The 16,502-nt window shown below is 40.4% G+C and overlaps 1 protein-coding gene across 1 annotated transcript in view; it reads right to left on the bottom strand.

Annotated features, from left to right (window-relative positions):
• The window catches only part of DDAH1 (dimethylarginine dimethylaminohydrolase 1), a 152,160-nt gene that overhangs the window by 18,693 nt on the left and 116,965 nt on the right, over positions 1-16,502 (bottom strand). The window contains exons 3-4 of the mRNA XM_068965769.1: positions 15,534-15,607; positions 14,629-14,748 (exon numbers count right to left, since the gene is read on the bottom strand). Of these exons, the coding sequence (XP_068821870.1) occupies positions 14,629-14,748; positions 15,534-15,607 (194 nt within the window). The remainder of the gene's footprint in view (positions 1-14,628; positions 14,749-15,533; positions 15,608-16,502) is intronic.

Below are 16,502 nucleotides of genomic sequence, written 5' to 3'. Positions count from 1 at the left end.
AGGCAAGTAGCCAGGAGCTGCTGGCAGCCACTGTGCTCCCCTGAAGAGGAGCCAGCTTTATAGTGAAGCTCATCTGTAGCAGGGAAGACAGAGTCTGGTCCTTTGTCAGCATCACTGAGCAGACCTATCACATCTACCCTAAAGTCTACATTACTTCAGAACTACAGGGACCAATAATTCTCCTTCACAGTTTTAGCCAGTTTGACCTGGCTTTTCTGCTCATGGCTAGTGAAGACAAACAGCTTTTACCATTGAGAACTAAATTTGGCTATGATAGAAAGTACCTGCCCCCTCTAAACAACTTTTAAAAGTTTCTTTCTCTGTCATGTGAAAGGAGTTTTGAGGATGCAGTGCCGTGTATGGACTTGACAGTCATCACAGGCTGAGGTTCTTCTTGCTTTTTGCTCTGTTATGTAGCTCTTGTCCTAGTGGTATGAAATAGCTGTTTGTGCTCCAGCCTTCACATGTTTTTTTCAAACTTCAGGGTAGGGAGAAGGGCACAACTCCTCTCTTTCAAATCCAGGCTTCCTGGATTTCATACCCAGCACCACTAATTTCATATCATTAGACAATACTTGGAGAAGGAAATGGCAACCCACTCCAGTGTCCTTGCCTGGAGAATCCCAGGGATGGCAGAGCCTGGTGGGCTGCCGTCTATGGGGTCGCACAGAGTCGGACACGACTAAAGCGACTTAGCAGCAGCAGACAGTACTTAGTCTCTTAGGACAAAGAAAGCTGAGAGGTGTGGACTTTGTTCCAAGTGGCAATATGTTCATTTAAAACTCAAGATTCAATTAATAAGAAGGAAGTGTGGCATAGAAGTTGGAGAAGGCAACTAGCTGACTGTCATCAGTTGGTTCAGAGAGCAATACATTTTTGTATCCCTGCTGCTGCTAAGTTTCTTCAGTTGTGTCCAACTCTGTGTGACCCCGTAGACAGCAGCCCATCAGGCTTTGGCGTCCCTGGGATTCTCCAAGCAAGAACACTGGAGTGGGTTGCCATTTCCTTCTCCAATGCATGAAAGTGAAAAGTGAAAGTGAAGTCACTGAGTCGCGTCCAACTCTCAGCGACCCCATGGACTGTAGCCTACCAGGCTCCTCCGTCCATGGGATTTTCCAGGCAAGAGTACTGGAGTGGGGTGCCATTGTATCCCTACTGCATATATTTTGACCTCTGCCCCTTTAGGCAATCGACATACTGCTTGGATTGAATTGAGTTAAGGTAACCAAGTCATCACAGGAGAGTGGATGAAGCTTCCAGAGAGGCACAGACACATCACTGGCTCTCTGTGCAGGGCCTGGCATGGGGTAGGCACTCAACACATTTGTTAAATGTTGAACAAATGGATGAATACTCTTTCAGCAGTGCATTTTACCATTTCAGTAACTCTTCAAAGCTTCCTAAAATCTCCTGATGCAATTTCCTGTAAGACACACTCACTCAGAGCTCAACCTTCTGGAAGCAAAGAAGAGCTTCGAGCCAGTGCTTGTGCCGCTCCCTTCTGTGCAATTGATACTTGTCACTGGATCTCCAGCTTTAATCAGCATAGCTGCTCTCTCCAGGGGCACCTTTTCAAATTCTTCCTAACAAGCTCAGGGATGGGAGCACACAATACTTCCCACCCAAGTTTCCTTCCTCTTTCCACTATTCCTACTTGAAGAATTTAGAATCCTGTTTAGTTTCAAGCCACAAGACTTCAGACCTTCAGACTTTTCTATTCAAGTCTAAGAGCATTATGTAGCCCAAGAAAATTAGAGCAATAAGCACTTATTGCAGATATGTTGTATTTTAATATGCAAGCATTATCAATAGAGAGAAAGGAACTAGACGGAATACATGATATTGTTTATTCTGCAAGCATTTCCCCTAAAAAGACACAGTATTTTAAAGAAATTAGCTTTTCATAGGTATTTGTATTTCAACAATCTAGCGAAGCTCTGCATTTTTTTGTTGTTCTTAAAATGGAAACAAACTTTATGTTTTAAAATTTGCTACCATGATTTTTTTAAACTTTTTAAAAATTTACTTGATTTATTTTAACTGGAAGCTAATTACTTTACAATATTGTGGTGCTTTTTGCCATGTATTGACATGCGTCAGCCATGGGTGCATGTGTCCCCTCATCCTGAACCCCCTCCCACTTCTCTCCGCACTCCATCCCTCCGAGTTGTCCCAGAGCACCAGCTTTGAGTGCCCTGCTCCATGCATTGAACTTGCACCGGTCATCTATTCTACATATGGTACTACACTTTTCAATGCTTTTCTCTCAAATCATCCCACCCTTGCCTTCTCCCACAGAGTCCAAAAGTCTGTTCTTTATATCTGTGTCTCTTTTAACGTCTTGCATATAGGGTCGTCAGTACCATTTCTAAGTTCCATATATATGCGTTAATATCCTGTATTGGTGTTTCTCTTTCTGACTTACTTCACGCTGTATAATAGGCTCCAGTTTCATTCACCTCATTAGAACTCAAATACATTCATTTTTATAGCTGAGTAATATTCCACTGTGTATATGTACCACAGCTTTCTTATCCATTCATCTGCTGATGGACATCTAGGTTGCTTCCATGTCCTGGCTATTGTAAACAGTGCTGCGATGAACATTGGGGTACACGTGTCTCCTTCAATTCTGGTTTCCTCAGTGTGTATGCCCAGCAGTGTGACTGCTGGGTCATACAGCAGTTCTATTTCCAGTTTTAAAGGAATCTCCACACTGTTCTCCATAGTGGCTGTACTAGTTTCTGCATGTTTTTTTATCACATGAGTGTTACTTCTCTGAAGTGCTATGCCAGTTGTTTTATTTTATAAGATACTATTCTGAATGATATTAGGGGGCATTTTCTGTCCAACAACACAGTGATTTACTTTTGGCATGAATCGTCTCCCCCTGCCCTCAAATGCTGATATAGGATATCTGGTGAACTCCAGACAGAGGCATGCTTCTGACAGTGTGGTCTACAGATTACTTGCACCCAAGTCACGCAGGGGTTCCTAGGCTCCACGCCAGGGTTGCTGCTGAATTTCTTGTGGTCAACCCGAGAAATGTGATGTGCATGTCATTATTTATTTATTTTAATTGGAGGATAATTGCTTTACAATGTTGTGTTGGTTTCTACTGTACATCAGTTTGAATCAGCTATAAGTATATATAGATTCCCTCCCTCTTGAACCTCCCTTCCCCCCATCCCACCCCCTAGGTTGTCGCCGAGCACCAAGCTGGGCTCCCTGTGTTTTACCCCATTTTCCACCAGCTATCTATTGAACACATGGTTGTGTATATATATCCATGCTACTCTCTCAATTCGTCCCATCTTCTCCTTCCTCCGCTGTGTCTACAAGTCTGTTCTCTATGTCTGTGTCTCTATTCCTGCCCTACAAATAGGTTCAACAGGACCATTTTTCTGGATTCTGTATATATGCGTTAGTTTTTCTTTTTGGCCACACCGTGCAGGATCTTAGTTTCCCAATCAGGGATCAAACGCCAGGCCAACAGCAATGAAGGCCCAAGTGGTAATACTAGACTGCCAGGGAATTCCTGTGATACACATTTCGAATGTGCATTCTGTGTGATTCTTGGGTATGTTAAAGTTGAAAGGTCATTAACTTAGGCTTTTTAAATTAAATTAACATGAACATCACACCTAAAATGTATTATTACCTCTATTGATATTACAACTACTGGTAGCTAATCTGTATTGAACTCATCACTTTCCAGGGTGTAGATGTTTTGTTTTTGAAACTCTGTACCAAGAGTCACCTCTGGATATGTGGTTACAGCTTTGAATTTGGTCCCACTCCAGAAAAAGATAAAAGGGAATGGCTTTGTTGTAAGCTATCTCCAAAGTTTTATACATCTGTAGGCAGATAGCATTTGAGAAATACTGGGTCCCCCAGTGACCATAAATGAAAAACAGATTAAAATGGGAGAAATAGTAACTGATTATTAAGGATAGAATACTACTGGAGTGGTTTGGTATTCAGTAGGTCCTTGTTGGTTATCTGTTTTACATATAGTAGTGTGTATATTTTAATCCCAAACTCTTAATTTATCCCTCTCCCCCAGAATATTTACTTTTAATTTGCTTCTCTTGTATGTCACTGTTTCTAAGGATGGGCTAAATCCCAGTATTGTATCCATCTGTGTGCATGTTTTCTCTAGAAGTTGGAAAATGATTTAGGGTTAAAATGTCATTTCTAATTTAGTGCCTAGGTTTTACCATATGCCTTATTAACCTTCAGCCAAGCAACAGGATACTCATCAACACCTAAGGCATTTAATACATGTGATGTTCACGGAAGAACAGTAACCCAAAACTCAACCATTCTCCCTCCAGCTCAACTGACACATTTCCTAATCTGTTCCACATCAAAGGTACTGGTGTTGGCTTGTTGAGAGTGTCACATAGGCCGTTCTGTGATGTACGATTTCAGCCCATGAGGCACAAATCATCCTGGGTATATATATATATATTTTTTTTTTTGGTGGTCTTTTGCCAACTCAATGCAGCCAAGAAACTGAGACCCTGCTGGAGACAGAGGGCACACAAATGTTAAAGTAATTTTTTTCCATGTGCTTTGAGAGTGAGTAGATAAAGATAATAAAAAATAAATGGAAAAAGGTAAAGGACAGAGACTCTAAATTCAGATGAGCCACTGACTGCTGCCAATGGAAGCTGAAATGGGAGCCAGCCCCGTTAGTGCCTTCCGAGCTTAGACGTCGGCCATCTACCAGAGCTGCCATCAGTTGGATGTGTCTGAAGCACAGCTCAGCTCTCAAAATGTGAATCTAGGTCAGAGGAATCCAGCAACACATTCTGTCCACCAATTTTCTATGGTTTGTTCTTGTGTTGATGGAGAGAACTGAATTTACCATGCCAGGGAGAGTTTGAACTCTCTTCTGAGAATTCCACCAAAGGCACCCCATTTGGTAGTCTTTTCTGATGTGGTCTCATTGATCATTGTCCCCTAGGGCCTAGTACAGGGCCTGGTACAGAACAGGAGTTCTATAAGTATCTGTCCAAGTGCTGACCTGGGCCTTTTTCCTCCCCTGCCCTTTCACCTCCATCAGTTATGATGTTCTGCTACTTCTGTAAATAGAACTCACCCGCTGCAGGGTCCTCTCTGTTGTTATGGATGCTTCTCCAGTCCAGACCCTCCTTTCCTTTATTTCTGGACTGTGTGATGCTTCCTAACTAGCTTTATTACTCCTGATCTTCCTGTTACATTATTCTAGGCATAACATCAGACAGATCTCTCTGAAATACCACCTTTTACACCTTTGCTGAAAAATCGAGTGGCTTCCCACAGCCTGCAGATAAGAAGACTCCAATTCCTTTACTTTTGGACTAGCCCCAACTTATTTCTTAGACCTTAATTCTCTTCCTGTCCCTGCACATCATCTGTTGATATAAAATAGATATTCCCCCCGTTGTCCATCTACAGCAAACACTCATCCTCTGTGCCCGTCCGTCTGTGTCTTGCTGTTTGTTCAGGTCCACTCGGACTTTGGTTCCCTCCTCCTGTGATCACTCTATCCTTGGAACCCCCACTACCTCTACTAGGACCCTGCACCATTTAGTAGGCATTTGCCTTATCTTACACGGACACTGTCCTGTTTCTCCAGTTCAGCTGGAGAGGCCTTGAGGGCATCCTCCTCCATGTTCCCTGTGTGTGAGACTCTATCTTTCATACAGTTGCTGCTCAATAAATTGCTGTATGATGCTCAAGGAGCCCTAACTTAGAACTCAGCTGTTATCTCTTTTTAGGGGCTTCCCAGGGGACTGAAGCGACTTAGCAGCAGCAGCAGCAGCAGCAGGGGACACTAGTGGTAAAGAACCCGCCTGCCAATGCAGAAGACAAGAGACGCGGGTGTGATCCCTGGGTTGAAAGATACCCTGGAGGAGGGCTTGGCAACCCACTGCAGTATTCTCACCTCCAGAATCCCATGGACAGAAGAGCTATAGCCTATAGGGTTGTGCAGAGTTGGACACGACTGAAGCAACTTAGCACACATGCAATCTCTTTTCAATTGCCTTTTCTTTCATATGCTTTTTGAAAAGTCTTTTTGCAGAAGAGACAACAATAAAAGGTTTTGGAAACCTTACCTCTTTTTCTATCAGATTTTTATGAATGAATTAGGAAATGATGATGTTTGTTAGATATCCAGTTTAATAGTTACATACTCAGTTGAAGCCCCCTCAAAGAGAGATGGAACTAGGATGGATTTTTCTGCAGTTTTCTATCCTCAAGCCAGCATCAACACGTTCAGCTAAGCATAAGTCTTCTATCACTTACTGCCACTGAAAGGACGATGTCACAATGGTCAAGAGTCTATAGTGAACCCACTTTGGAACTATCTATATCACTGAGTGCTTTCTAATTAGATGGTTGCTACTTTTTGCCAAGCTTGAGACATAGTCCTTCACCTTGCCTGCCTGTCATGAAATTTCCAGTGGGGAGGAATGAAGCTCTCATTCCTTGGAGAGGCTGATTGGACTTTGTTTTTTCAGGATGAGATTGCCTACTGGAGACGGGGTCACACAGGGAGAGCTGGAGGCAGAGCCAGAAGGACAACCTGTGAATTTGGACTCTAAAGTTCTCTGTTTTACCCTCAAATCCATTTTGGCCCTTTAGACAACTATGCTTCTTCAGTTGAATCAATATATGATTTTGTTTGTAAAGTAAGTTTTTTCCTCTAATATCAGTAATAATATGAAGTTTAGTCTTTTTTTCTCTTTGGCATAAATCTCTGTATATCAAGATAAAGTACTGTTGTTAGATTTTTCTTTGTGTGTGTGCGTGTGTGTGTGTGTGTGTGTGTGTGTGTGTGTGTGTGTATGTTGGGGGAGGGGTTTGGAAAGCATGAGTCAAATGCAAATTTTCTATTCTCAGAAAATGATAACATTAGTGATTTCTGATAACTCAGAATATTTTAATAAAGAAGTTTAACATGTCAAATGGATTGAATGATGGCATTCAAGTTATAACCTAGTTACGTATTATATTAATATTTTAAGTTGTACAATGTTGAGCTCTTGGCATGAAAAGAGTAAGGAGTTTCTGACTTTCGATGGTTTTTGATTTGGATACTTTCTCTAACTTTTAATGTACTTGGAGGCTGTTCTTTTGTACCTCTGTTATAGATACAGTGATTGGCTTCTTCAGGTGCATATTATTCAGGATCATAAGTTAAGTGATTTTGTAAGTTGTAGAAATTCTTGAAGGCAGTGGCTTTCAACTTAGTCTGTGTACCAGAATCACCTGTGGAACTTTTGAAAATACAGATGCCAGGCAGAGGGCAGACTTGTGGTTGACAAGACGGAGGAGGGCTGCATGGGGAAGTTTGAGAGTTGGGGATTAGCAGATGCAAACTATTGTATATTGAATGGATAAGTAATAAGGTACTACTGTATGGCACAGGGAACTATATTCAATATCCTGTGATAAACCATAATGGAAAAGAATATGAAAAGGAATGTATTTATACATATACATATGTATATATATAATACATATGTATATATAACTGAATCATTTTGCTATATAGCACCAATTAGCACAACACTGTAAATCAACTATACCTCAATAATAAATTTTAAAAAATGCAGAGGGCCAGACTGTATCCCAGACCTAGAACATCAGAATTTTCTGAGATAGGGCCAGGACAGTGTGTTTTCAGAAAGTTTTAAACCACATCTTTTATCAGGAACCACCAATTCAAGGTCACTCAGAGGCTTTCTCTTTCATGAGCAGGAGTCTTGTATTGAAAGAACCCATAAAAGGCCATTTGCTCAACCTCCAAACAAGATACTTGAGTTCCCCCAATGACATCCCATAGAGTCTGCTAAGTACTTTTTGATGTCCATTATATAATGGATAGAATGAACAGCCTTTTAAATATTATTTCTTCCTTTTTTTCCTCTTTGACATTTTCTTGAAAGCTCAAGAGAAAAAATCACATTATTGTTCCCTTTCTCCTACTTGGCCAATTTTGCTTTCTTCCTGCCTTGCTTGGGATTAGTGCTGGTATACAGCAAGGTTGTTTTGGTCTCCGAGCTTCAGATTATTTATTGCCCTCTCATGCCAAAGCATTTTATTTGGCCACCCCAGCCTTGTTGGCATACAGCTCTGGGAATACTGTCAGATAAGCCAACTGCTGCCAGGAAAAGGAGCATAAACAGTTGTTACAAACTCAGAGTCTATTTGGTTTTGTGTTTTAATTTCTTAATTCAGGCACAGTTGATTATTTTTTAAAAGATCATTGTCTTGTGAATCTGGTGAATACAATTGGAACAGAAAACCCCAAAATGAGACTAAATTAAACCTACGACGATTGTCAATTTGTCCTTCACAGTAGACACACAAAGTGGGAAATCTTGTGGTTATAGACTGTAATTCCCTGTGACAGCAACTGAGAATGCAAAGTCTTTATTTTTCCATTTCAATCATGCTGTTGATACTGGTTAGCTCTCCTTCTGTCTTTTGGTTTTTGCTATTGCTGTTCCAGTTGTCATTAAAGGAAATTCCAGGGGATTAAAAAAACATACAAAATCCAAAAACATTAAAAACTTTTTCCATTTTCATTTTTTAAATGACCACCTATAAAATAACATGGACATTTTTGGACATAAAATCAATGCTGAAGCTGAGTCAAAACGAGAGGAAATACTGAGTGACCTCTATTATATAGTTAGTCATGCAAAAGAAAAACACACTGTATCCTATGCAATTTAAATTAGCTCAGAGCAAGCAGCCCGTGTCCTCATTCAAGGAATCTTACAAGTGTAATTTGTTATTTCAGGAAACATAAAAAACTTAAAGACATTCCTGTCCAGATGCATTATGATCTTTTTAATTTAAAATTGCAAGTCTACTGGAATTCCATGTACTATATTTCAGCTCCATTAATATGACAAAGGCACAAAAAATGGAGTGGTGATCTCATAATTTTTTTCTTACCACATCCTTTTAATATTTCTATTAAAAATCTTAAACAATAATTCATTGTGATACAAAAGAATAAAATTAGTAATAAAAGAAAGGTCACTAAACAAAACTGCAGATGCCGAAAGGAGAAAAATACCTGGTCTCCTGTGTGGGGTTAAGTTAGGAAGGTGGGGATATGCCTCTTGCCTCCTGGCCAGCTTATGGCACACCCCTCAACATGTCAGTACCACAAGTCCCAGGAGCTCTGAACTTGGGGAGGGCAGCAGCTTTCTCATCTGATTGTTTTAGCTAAGTGTCACTCTTCCCCACCTCCTTTTCCTATCTTCTTCACTCCCTCTTTTTCTGCTTCCTTCCTTCCTTTCTCTTACTCCCAGGTGGCTGGAAGACTAAATGCTACCAAGAAGATTGGGTTAAAAATTATTACTGAGAGCCCCTCCCGATGGCGAGAATTATGATCTGTCCTCCTGTGACAGAGAGCATGTAATTAATCCAGGTTCCTGGAAAGCAAGTCGATTTTGGCACGGATATAGAAAAAGAACGGGTGAGATGTAGTGCAAATCCACTCTTTATTATGTTTTTTCCCTCCCCAGCTTTACTGACATATAAAGGACTATATATATATATATATATATTTAAGTTTTACAAAGATTGGCAGGCAAGAAGAAATGGGGAGATATTGGTCAAGGGGTATATAAGGTTTGCCTTTTTTTTCCTTATTAAAAGATATCACATGGAAGGTAAAGCAAGGATTTGAGATTTAGACTTAGCTACTGAAGAATTATTTCTGTAAGTTAATCACAGCCCACTTCCAACAATATATGTATTTTTACTAATCTTTAAAAATTAAAATATAATATACAAGATGGCCCTGCACACCATGACTCCCTCCCTCTTGAATTCACTACTAATAATACAGAGTTGGACACGACTGAAGCGACTTAGCAGCAGTAGCAGCAGCAGCATAGACTGCTAATAGCATAGAGTGGTTTGATCTCTGGGCTTCCCTGGTGGCTCAGAAGGTAAAGAATCTGCCTGCAATGCGAGAGACCCAGGTTTGACTCCCTGGGTTGGAAAGCTCCCCTGGAGAAGGGAATGGCTACCCACTCCAGTTTTATCTCTTGTTTAACTTTAAATGAATGAGATAAGAGAATATGTGTTATCTGGAGGTTGGCTTCTGTTGCTCAAATTACATTTGTGACTCGAAGCTCAGCTGTGCAGCAACTGGAGTTATCATCTTTTGAGAAGACAAACATTCCTCGTGGAAGAGTACTAGCGGATCTACTGCCTGAACATAAATTAATTACTCTTATATTATTTCTTTTATAACTAGAGGAGCAGGATGAAGGTAGTGATTGCCCAGGGGCATGAAGGGAATGCTGAAAAGTGTAGGAGAAAAAGTATAGCAAGGGCAGGTTGCTCTAAAGGCTAATTTTGCTTAGATAACAGTATTTCTAGGGTAAGACCTGGTATCTAATATCTTTAGTAATTTCAAATCAACATAATTGCCAGTACTTTGGCCACATCAATGGTAAAATATGGTAATGATAGGTCCTCCTTTTTTTCTTTCCTATATTAGATAAACTGTATTAAAAGTGTATTAAATATACCTTGTGTTAAATACATTCTGGGCTTTCTAGCAGAGAGTTGCTAAAGTCATCTTAGATGGATTATTTCATTTAAATAGACAATGCATACACTATTAAATCTCCTACAGCCTAGACAGGTATGATGACTATCTCCAAAAGAACCCACTTCATTAACCAAGAATAGACTGCAACCCATTACAGTGTTTCAAATGCAGTAAGACTACCGGGAAGCCCTTGGGCTCTCAGCTTTGCATGAATATGCAAGAAGTAGTTTTAAAGACTCTGAAGGAAGCAAGTACTCAAAGAGCAGTGACAGATGTGGGAAGCAATCAGGTTTTCTGTGTGTAGCACAGAAAGGCACAATTCATCCCAGTTTAAATACTACACCCTTCAAAGTGATGCCCAAGTGGCCAAGGGCTTCTCTATGGAGACAAGACTGAGATATCACGATTTACAAAGGAAAAACAGCTATCTGGGACCAAACTCACATCTTCCCTGATACAAATCAGATACTGATAACCAGCAATAAATGGGAAGAGAGGAATAGTTGGAGAGAGGGGAGGAGAAAGAGAGAGCTTAGCTAGAACCAATCCATGGCAAAATAATTAGAAAAGGCTTTCCAATAGAAAAAGAATGGCTATGGAGTGGGCTGGGCAACTGGGGCCAGCAGAAGCTGGGTCCAGGAAATCTGATTCTGACACCATGAGATCCTATTCAAAATGCCTTATTTCATCTGTCCTCAGTATTTTCACTTGTGAAGTGGGAAAACACCCCCACAATTTCATTACTTGTAAATGACATATTTGTTTCTGACCGTTTGTCTTCCTGCCTGTCTATATCAGTATTTATATGTCCAAATCAGCAGTGAGACTTACCCACCATCAATTTTATTCATTGATTTAATGCAGGTGCCTAAACTGTCCTCAAATAACCAGTTCAATTCACTAAATCTGAATTTTTCACCAACCCACTTATTTCTGACCCTCATGGAGATCTCATTAGTTTTCAGTTAACTTTGTACTCCTACCTTGGCTACCAGGGAAGAGGACCTTTTTGATGCTAGGAACATGGCAGGTGGGCACTGGCCAACTCCACAGGCCCATGGTTTATGAAGCACATTTTCTGATGGAAAATTCAGTCTCCAAAGAATGTTTTTCTAGTCAGAATTATTTATAGTTTCTGACACAGAAGGTTTCAAGTAGAGTGAACATCATTATTAACACTGACTCAAATGGACTCTAAAGGAAGGAGGACTATAAAACCCTCACGCGATGCTCTTAAAAGATGTGGTCTTAGAGGACTTGACAATGGAAAAGAAATGATTAATGGAGAAATGTGGGTGAGTGGCCAAGGCATAGAATGGAACTTGAGGCTTGGCTTTCTTTGTCCAGGTCATCAGTTGCCATTTTTTGACCACAGGGCCTTCCTTCTCCATTTAGTTTTTTGCAAAAGGAGGGATGGTCCAACAGCTTTGCAGCAATACAACCTTTTCTGCTCAGAGCCTATGGATAACCAGACTTCTGCTTCATGGAGATAAACTCATTCTTTGCTCACTTTTGTGTCCCTACCCCTTCAGACATCATCTGCCCCATCCAGCTGTGTCCCCTGGAACCCACAAGGAAACTCTTTATTAGTTGGGCTAGTTTGGTTACATCTCATGAATATACTGTGCTTAGTCTTTGCTTATTTCCTGTCTCCACCTGGAACTCTCTCTCACTGAATCCCACTCTGACAAACCCTTCAAGACCCACATCAAGCCACATTTTCTTCATGAAGTTTTCTCTGAATATCTAGACCTCAAGGAGTTTCTTCTCTTCTGAATAACAATTAGGGCTATTTCATATAACTGAGTGCTAGTTAAACCATATTGTGTTATCTCTTAGTTTATTACATGTTAGTTTCTCTAAACTAAGTTAGGGACCAATTTGTGTTAGAGACCTACTGAGTTAGAGACCAGTTTCTTTGAGTTAGGGACCTAGTTTACCCAGAATGGCAGATGAAACTACTTTTTCTAGTTTGTCTACCCAGAGGAGGTTCTTTCTGCTAATTTACACAAAGGCACCGTATGGACAACTTCAGCCTTCTCCTTCCCTTGTAATCAATTTCAGACACGTGCAGGCCAACCCAGCTGCCATGGGAAGACATCATAGTTAGTCCCTGAGGAGAGAAATAATCTTCCTAGATCCTCTGAATGATATCATTCATCAACTATTTTCTTTCAAGGCATCATTTCTTTTTTTTTATATGCAGAAAGTTGACACAGGCTTCCAGATGAAACAGAACAAAAGACATTCTCTAAAGGAAACATAGAAAAAGCCACTAAATTCAAAACCCAAAGTAGATTATTCAACAACAATTGTTAAAGGTCCGAGAAATATAATCAGAGATACAGTCTGGGAAAGGGAAGAAAGAAAGGCCAAGTGCATTGACTGAAAGAAGTTGCAGATAATGCAAAGTACAAAGTCAGCAATTGGGAGGCAGAGGTTGCTTCCCAGACAAAGCATACCAAGCCCAGCCCTGAGGTAGAAGAGTCAAGACCAGATAGGGCAAACAAATAAACTGTGTACCTTGGAGCACACAGATTTCCTCTCTTTGCCTAAGAGAAATTTCTGTCTTGGTTCTTTACTTTTATTTTTTTGGCTGAGCTGTGCTGCATGAAGTATCTTAGTTTTCTGCATGTGTGAGTGCTGAATTTCTTCAACCATGTTCCTCGTAACCCCATGGAATGTAGCCTGCCAGGCTCCTCTGTCCATGGGATTATCCCAGCAAGAATACTGGAATGGGTTGCCATTTCCATCTCCAGGGGATCTTCCTGACCCAGGGACTGAACCCTCATCTCCTGTGGCTCCTGCATTGGGAGGCAGATTCTTTTTACCACTGAGTCACCTGGGAAGCCCATCTTAGTTCCCTGAACAGGAATCAAACTTGTGCCCTATGCATTGGGAACACAGAGGTCTTAACTACTAGACTGTCAGGGAAATCCCTGTCTTGGTCCTTTAATAAGTCACATGTCATGCAGCACCACTTGAGAAGAAGGGACAAAAAGTAATCCCAGCCCACCTTTTAGTATTAGCTTTGTGATCTGGGGTGAGCCACTCGATCTAGTTCTTAACTGCAAAATGGAGATAAAGTCACTTCCCTCATTCATTTATTCACTGTATGCCAGATATTTATTTAGGGACCACCTTGGGCCAAACATAAAGAGGCACAATGGTGACCAAAATGGACAAGGTCTTTGCCCTTATGAAGTGTCCAGATTATCTCCCAGGGTTATTAGCTAGAGAGAAGGAAGGTGCCTTTGAACTGTAAAGCACTGTAACGATAGAAAATCTTCGCTATCAATGATGTCTACTCTCCATCTAGCTGTGTGACCTAAAGCAAGTAGTAATTTTTCTGGACTTTCTGATTCCTATCTGTGAAATGAGAAAAATGACTTTCCTAAAATTTAAGTATTCCACTGCAAATGGGAAAGTTAAAATTTTTAGGTACTTGTGAATCACAGCTTTCTAAAAGATTTTTATGAAATAGTTCAGAAGTACAAAAGGATAAGAATAATGTAACGACTCTGTGTGTACCAATTACCTGAGTTAAAAGATAAAACATTATAAAGAGCTCTGCTGGTGGAATGCCCTCCTTTTCCTCAGAAGAAATAACTGTGATGAGTTATTTCTTTCCAGGAAACCTGATGTGTGAGGAAGAATGGTTCATTAGTGAAGAATTCTTCTAATAGGTGTATTTTCCAGGAAGAGTACTTACTAAGTACTTACTTGGAGAAGGAAATGGCAACCCACTCTAGTATTCTTGCCTGGAAATCCCCATGGACAGAGGAGCCTGGTGGGCTACAGCCTATGGGGTCACAAAGAGTCAGAAATACTTAGCAACTAAACAACAAGTACTTACTTACTCAGAGTAACAGTACGTATTAAGTGCTCCTGATTCCTAATAAATATGAGGTCATGACAGTGTAAATCACAGAAAGCTCAAGTTCTCTCCCTGCTACCCTTGGTTGCTGTCTGTCCAGTAGACAGTATTAGAAAAACCATGCGACAGGCAGTGCCTACTGCATTTTGAAAGAGCAAAGTTTTACGTTTACCTTGAGGGCCTTCTGTGCAGATTCACTGGATCCAATAGCGATTAGGTTAGGTCCAGCCATGCTGCAGAAACTCTTCAAGTGCAAAGCATCCACCACGGGGACCGTGGAGACTGCATAGTCCTACGCATATGAGAGAAAGTAGTTTGTCATGGCAGAATAACTCTAAAACCCGTTCAAACCTGCTCAAAACATTCTTGCTCTCCAGGAGGCTGCTGGGGTCCCTGAACATCTGGAAAGAAAACTGGGCCTCATAGGTTTGGGTATTGCCAATTAAATGAAGACTGCTTCTAAGAAGGAAGTGCAGAGCCTCCTACCTGACCTGTGACTGCCTTAACAGCTTCGCTGGCTGACCTGCAGAGGGGGCTACTCCAGAAGGATGTGTCTGAATATCCTGTGCACACAAGAGCCTCACATTGTCCTGGGGAACAGCTTCTTGGGGATTACATCTCTTCCTTAGCAGCGTGGTAAGCCAATCTGCTCAAAACCAGTAGAGTAAAGGCACCTTGGGAGGATGTATGTGGAAGGCCCAGCACAGAGTAGGCAGCCAAGTGTGCGTGATCTTTAATTCCACTTTTCATTTTAGAGACAACTGGGACTCCAGATATATATTTTTTAAGTCATCAATTGCGCCAGGAATATCTGCCAAGTGGTTGTATGATTGATTATACACTGGGAGAAAGCAGAATGTCCATGATAACTGTATCTGTTGATGCTGTGGGAGTCCCATGAAGCCTATTTATTAAGTCTTAGCTTCTAAAACTTCTAGCAAACATACAAATATTAAGAGTTATTTTGCAAAGCCCATGACATAAAAATATCATTATTCATGAGATATTGATTCAATGGGTCTATGACTTTTTATTAGGTAGTTACTCTGTGCCAGGCATAAATTATCCTTTACCTACCTTAAAAGTATCAGCCAAGATTTCCGCACCTCGTTGATTTGTCCTTTTGGAAAGGCCCACAAAAAATTCTCTGCCTATAATAAATGTCACGGAACACAGTGAGTGGGCAGCATCAGTGATGGCATGCTATTTTTTTTAATCTATAAATAAAGACTTTAAAGCCTCACACAGTTCTTTCCTACCTTAGAGGTCAGCTCCATTTGTTCTCTTGACTCCTGCTCTCTTTACATAAGTGATTTTAGATTATTGCCATTAGAAATAAACTCTTTCAAATTGATAGAGGCAGAAAGTATCAATAGAATGGTGGTTGTCATGGGCTGATGTTGGGGAGGGGACAGAGCAGGAGCTAGTGAGTCAGTGTTAATGGGTATGATGTTTCATTTTGGGAAGGCAAAACAGTGCTGGAGATGGATGGTGGTGACGGTTGCAAAACATGAATGCAGTTAATACCCCTAAACGGTGCATTTTAAAATAGTTAAATGGTAAACTTTATGTTATGTATATTTTACCACAATAAGGTAATATGGTTTTTATTTAGAAAATAACAGAATTAAACATATTAATAACTTGTAATCAGAAATTAAGTAATAGCAACAAGTTAGCAGAACTTCCTTATTTTCGTCCAAAAGAACAATACTATACAGTCTTGATGAGTCAGATACCTTTTTTTTTTTTTTTTTTGAATAGTGTTGATGTAAGGGCTGACGAAACCATCTCAGTAAAATGAGTTTAGTGCTGACTGGTCTTCAGCTTTAAGAGCTGTCTTTAAAACAACACACCTATTTATTTCAAATTAACCCTCAAATACATCTATCTACAAAGCACTAAAGTTTTGGAGAAAGAAATTTTCTAGTTATTTGGCTTTTCTAAAATTCTACAATTTTTTTTCTCAGAAAGCAAAGCATCAAGTAAAAATGCTCTTCTAGTTATAGGCAAAAAACCAATGATAGTAGATAGAGTTAGGCAATA

The sequence above is a fragment of the Capricornis sumatraensis genome, chromosome 2 (genome assembly GCF_032405125.1).
Source record: "Capricornis sumatraensis isolate serow.1 chromosome 2, serow.2, whole genome shotgun sequence".
NCBI classification, from domain to species: domain Eukaryota; kingdom Metazoa; phylum Chordata; class Mammalia; order Artiodactyla; family Bovidae; genus Capricornis; species Capricornis sumatraensis.
The sequence above is the reverse complement of the archived record's forward strand: the minus strand, read 5'-3'. Positions and strand labels throughout refer to the sequence as shown.